This window comes from Zingiber officinale, chromosome 2A (genome assembly GCF_018446385.1).
Source record: "Zingiber officinale cultivar Zhangliang chromosome 2A, Zo_v1.1, whole genome shotgun sequence".
Taxonomy (NCBI): Eukaryota; Viridiplantae; Streptophyta; class Magnoliopsida; order Zingiberales; family Zingiberaceae; genus Zingiber; species Zingiber officinale.
In genome coordinates this window covers 15,472,028-15,477,624 of record NC_055988.1, presented here as the reverse complement: position 1 = coordinate 15,477,624, position 5,597 = coordinate 15,472,028, and the positions used below count along the sequence as shown (strand labels likewise).

The 5,597-nt window shown below is 40.5% G+C and overlaps 1 protein-coding gene across 1 annotated transcript; it reads right to left on the bottom strand.

The window, feature by feature from the left end:
- Nucleotides 1–1,201: 1,201 nt before the first annotated feature.
- On the bottom strand, nt 1,202–2,318 carry LOC122044421 (dehydration-responsive element-binding protein 3-like). Its single transcript, XM_042604901.1, has one exon. It carries the CDS (start codon nt 1,918–1,920, stop codon nt 1,357–1,359), a length of 564 nt encoding a protein of 187 aa, XP_042460835.1. The 5' UTR covers nt 1,921–2,318; the 3' UTR covers nt 1,202–1,356.
- Nucleotides 2,319–5,597: the final 3,279 nt, after the last annotated feature.

The window sequence follows — 5,597 nt, the reverse complement described above, 5'->3', positions numbered from 1 at the left end:
TAGGCTGATCTGCCAGCTCTGCCACTAGGCTGTCATGCCTTTTACTGTAAGACTGCTTTGTCCAGTCAGCCACTCGACCCACTCGGCCCGGTCAACCACTCGGCTTGATCAGCTTGCTTTGCCCGTTCGACTATACTGCTTGATCTGCTACTCTGCTTGATCGGCCACTCGGCTCGATCAACCTCTCTGAGTCTCGACCGCATTACTACTCGACCTGATCAGTTGCTTTGCCCACTCAATTACAACTCTGTCCGCTTAGTCACTCTACTCAACTTATCTATTTTGTAGAAACCAGCTCCTACTGGTAATTTGAGATTATCAAATCAGATCATCTCAACAAATAAGTTGAATTTAATTTTATATAATTTAAATTCGTCTAATTTTTTAAAAATCTCTCACAAATTATCCAATAGACTTTAATTCATATAACCTTTTAATAATCATTTAGCAATAGATATTATGGCTCATTTTTTTAAAGGGGATGAGATTGATGTCGGCAACAAGGATGAACTAAATGAGGGTCCCTAGTTTAATGAAAAATTTAGGGTTGCTAGACGGAGAGCTGCTCGTGTTTCTAGACTAATATAGTGGTAAATTTATAGGACAGGAGCGTCCATCTTCAAAAGTAATCAGATTCATATGGATGCTCTATGTTTGGTTTGGGCCATAGCGTGGAAGATGATCACTACAATTGTTGTGCTATAGCAAAATAACAATTAATCGGTCAATTTATAATTATTTTTTTTGATGACCTTTATAAAGGAAATAACATAGTAAACACTCTATTTCATTTTTTCCCCATGCAAAATGCAACAATCCAATTTACATAATTATTATAATTGATAATTTGATACTAAAATAGTGAGAAAAAATTCCACTTTTATAAAAATAATTTGACATGAGGATGCATCATAGTTAAAGACTTTTTTTATGACAATAAATATATATATATATTAAAAGTTATAAACTAATATATTTAACAATTAACATTTTAATCAAAATTAAACCTATCAACTTAATTTCCCTCTATAATATTCAAATTTTATCTCCATTTGTATGACAATATGATCTATAATCCATGAAAAACTTACTATATGCTCATGTCAATTAGAGGTTTTTTTAAGATTATTGGATGAGAAATTACACTCAACTGAAAGTAGCACTTAATTTTTTATTTCACACGATCGCATCCCACATTTTATTGTTTCAAACATTTTGGAAAAGAACTATACAAATTCATTTTTTTTTTAACTTGAAACACTCCATAATACACGAGCTACGAGACTTTGAGCGCCAATGAAAAATTCTTAAGATTTTGCAAGTTTTATTAGAGTGAGATTTGAGGTTTAACGGTTTTCACAGAAGGGATCCGAACCCGGTCAACTCCCAGCCGTCCGAGCGAATCAAAATCTCATTCGGCTCGAACCCGAATCCGGTCTGATCTGCCCACGGGGACCAAGAGTCGTGGTACACGAACTCGCCCCCGGAATCGGCCGAGTCGAGGAAGTACCCGCCGCCGAGCCGCGGCAGCTCCACGATCTCGCCGAGGTCGTCGGAGGTGTACGGGTCTTCGGGGGGAGATTTCTGCGGCGGAGACGGGGGCACCATCGCGGCTGCCTTGGCCGCCGCGGCCTGGACGTCGCGAGGTGAGAGGGTGGCCGGGCGGGGCAGAGAGGCGGCCAGTTCAGGGAAGTTGAGCACCGCGGCGGCGCCCTTGATGCTGAGGGAGGCTACGTCGTGCGCCCGCGCCGCCATTTCAGGCGTCGAGAACGTCCCCAGCCAGATGCGCGACTTCTTGCGCGGCTCCCGGATTTCAGACACCCATTTCCCCCACGCCCGCATTCGGACGCCCATATACGCCGGCCGCAGCTTGCTCCCGTCCCGTCCTCGTTTTGCTCCGCCGCCGCTCTTCGTCTCCATTGTTTTCTTCGAAGAGAAAAGTAAAAAAAATCTGATCTTTGAACTCAAAATGCGTGCGCAATCCCTCTCGGACACTTTTGGTGGCAAAAAGCGAGCTCCTTGACGCAGTTTTCGCGTCGTTCCCGTGGTGCAGGCAACAAATCAAGCAACAACAATGGCGGAAGCCAAAGACACCTTCTTTTCATGGGCTTCTAACAAAATTTGACAATGGAGATTTAGCACTAGTGCCATGGAAGCGAACTCTTCTCCACTTGAGAGATCGAGAGGGGGAGGGATTTTGAAGTGGAGGAGGGGAAGGAAAGGGCGAGGCGTTTTATTAGTAGCGGAGCAGATCTAAGCGTGTGTTGTTGTTACTTGTTAAAGCGACTTCCCACCCTCCTTCCCTCGCTTTCCCATCATAATTCGGCAATGGCGACGGTCGCTCTCGCACACATTGATCAAGGCAGGAATAGTGAACCGTGCAGTTTGAACTGAACTGAGATGAACTGCTCTTGCTTTGTTTTATATATCACTTATTTACCTTCTTCTTACTCTTCTCTGTTCATTCCCTTCGTGTACGGAGGGATGATAATTTCCTTCCAATCGGATTCACAATTCGATATCCGACTAAATAAAAATAAGAGTGTAATCGAATCGAGTTGAGTCGAGTCGAACTTTTGGATGTTTGAGTTTGACTCGTTTATAATCTAGCCGAGCTCGAGCTTTATTTAACGAATATATTTATGACTCACGAATTTATTCGAGCTTTTATCGAGCCTAAACAAGCTTAATCAATATAAATATAAATTTAAATATTCATTAAAAACTAAATTATATATTTTTAAAAAATTATAATATTCTTGTTAAAATTTATAATTTTATTTTAATAAATAAATTCAATATATTTGTCTATTTTTTTAAGCAGAGTGTAAAATCTATAAATTTAATATCAAAACTATTATTATTTTTATTTAAAAGTTGATTCATGAGCTTAACGAATATGTTCACGAACTAACGAGCCGAATATTATGAAGCTTGAGTTTGGTTTGTTTATCTTAACGAGCCTCGTTAAACGAGCTTGAACGAGCTTTTATCGAATCGAGTTACGAATAGCTCACGAGCGACTTGGCTCATTTACACCCGGGTGTAAATGGAAGATGATTGATTCGGTCCGGAATGGGAGAGGATGGTGTGGTGGACTGGTAATTTCAATGTTACCTCAAAGAGACTTTAGACGGTTGTGATCTAGAGCTGCGAGTAAATCTACGTATCGAGGACAACAACTAGAAACAAGATACGTCACTCACCACGTTCAAGTCAGACAAATGATGATGAAGAAGATGTAGAAGAGTAACTATGGATAATAAATTATGATAGCAAAATCTCGTGTATTAGATAAAAACTTTTTTATATAATGGAGTTTAGATCCTCTGTTCTGTAATTCCTGGTTCTTTCCGGGTCCCTTCCTCAATTTGTACCTCAGACCGTGGTCGTAATCTTGTCAAAATTGACTGCAATCTCTCATGGTGGGTTCACCTTTCCACCTAAGTTATAATTTGAGTCAAGGCAGGTGGTCGGAGGTCGCCAGCGATTAGGCGGACTGTATGGTGCCGACTATGGGGCGGCCCTATAAAATACGACACCCAAATAATAATTAAATAATAAGTGTTATGGGAGAAATAACCTTATTAGATTTTTCAGGAATTTTTAGATATTTTCAGGAATTAAACGGAGTCTGTATGACACGTTTAAGGGGATGAATTAATAGGGCTTAGAGAAAGTATGTTTGATATATCAATTTAGTGGGAGTTGATTGAGGAGTTAACTTAGGATTTAATAAATTAACCGTAAGTATTTAATTAAGCCCTAATCCCTCGTTTGCTCTCTCCTGATTCCCTCTCCCCCTACTGTCTCCACTCATCGCCGCCTTCTCCCATTTCTCGACCTCGTTTGCCGCCAACCACCACGGTCGACATCGACCATCTTGAGCTTTGACCGCGAGACACTAGTGTCTAGTGTTGTTGGTTGTCGCCTGATGCCTCGATTCAGCCGGCCATTGTTGCCCCCTTCATCTCGATCCATCATCGCTGACGGTCGAGTGTTGCCCTCTATACCCCTCGACACATTGTCGCTATCCTCTCTTCGTGGTTGATCAACCTACCTTCGCCGATCCGTTCTCATAGCCACCACATCACGAGATGCCGGATCTAGACCACCCCTTTTCTGATGTCATTGCTACTGGTCTCCGATCGCAAAGCCTTGGTCTCTACTAGCATCACAAGGGTTGAGCCGTCGACATTCCTGTAGCACGCCACCAGTGCCACCTTCTTCAGATCCTCTGCTGAGCAACCACTAGTAGGCGTCGATTCTTAAAGCTATGGTAAACTCTAGCTAAACTTGATTGCCTTGTTTCAATGAAATGCATGTTTAACAATTAATTTTGATTATGGATGATGGCTAAATCTAATCTAATAATTGAGATGGATTAGATTAGGGTTAATGGTGGATTGAGCAATTTGATCAAGGAATTGGGATCTTGTGGTAGATTATTAATTAAGGTTAATTAAATAATCATTTCGATTAGAGTATTTCCTAATTAGTTTGGTTTGAGTTTAGCTAGTTGATTGTCCATGTAATTAACTAAACTGTACACCTTATTATAGGACTCTGATTAGAGATGAGTGTCTCAATATGGGAGTTAGTTGATACGAGCTACGATAAAGGCGGGTATTTCTTTCTTGGCCTCTTTAGTTCTTTGAATTTAGTGTATGGTTGTTTTGATTGATGAATTATGTTGCTTTACCTTAAATCTGTGTGTTTGCTGCTATCTTGCTTGATACTTATGTTTGACCTTTGAGTTGATCTATTTATATCACATACAGTCTTGACTTTTGAATATCTAGATTCTGTTGCGCGTACACATGTAGAGTGTGTATTGTAGGGGATATCTTATTGACTGAGTTAACATGCTGATTATGCATTTGATATTGAGTTACACATGATTGGTTTGTATTGTAGGAGTTACCTGGTTGATTGCCCACTTACAAGTTGTATGTGTACACATGTTCGGTGTTTGCTATTGGTGGAACTATGTTGATTGTGTCTATGTTGTGTGTACACGTGTCTGATATGTATTATTAGAGGAATCATGTCGATAATGCTTATGTTGATGATCTTATGTGTCTAGTGTGATATTGGAGGTATCATGATGATTATACCTACGTTGTAGGGTGCGTACGTATATGATATGTACGTATCTAGTGTTGTTACTCATTGTATTTGTTGCTTGGTAGACACCAATTGGATCTACCCATAACTAAAGATATAGGTGAGATTGATCATTGTACTGGAGGTATTTATGATGGATTGAGGTGTTGCATTGATGATGACTGTTCGGTATTACGATTATTTATATCATGTTCATCATTTATTGCATACTAACGATCATTGTCTCCCTTATAGTGTGAGAGAGTTATCAGTCATTTATAGCTGCCCATTCGGCCACTGTAGGAGAGTGGTAGCTAGGAGTGGAGCTAGTCCTGTCATGCTTACTTTTCCGCTCAGTGTTATACTCTATTAGCCTCGACCACTCATAAGTAGTGGTATTTGAAGGGTACAGTAGTCAGGGGCTAGAGATATGAGTAGTCAGTAGGGGTGAGCAGTCAATCCGCCAAACCGACCAACCCGCTTATACCGAC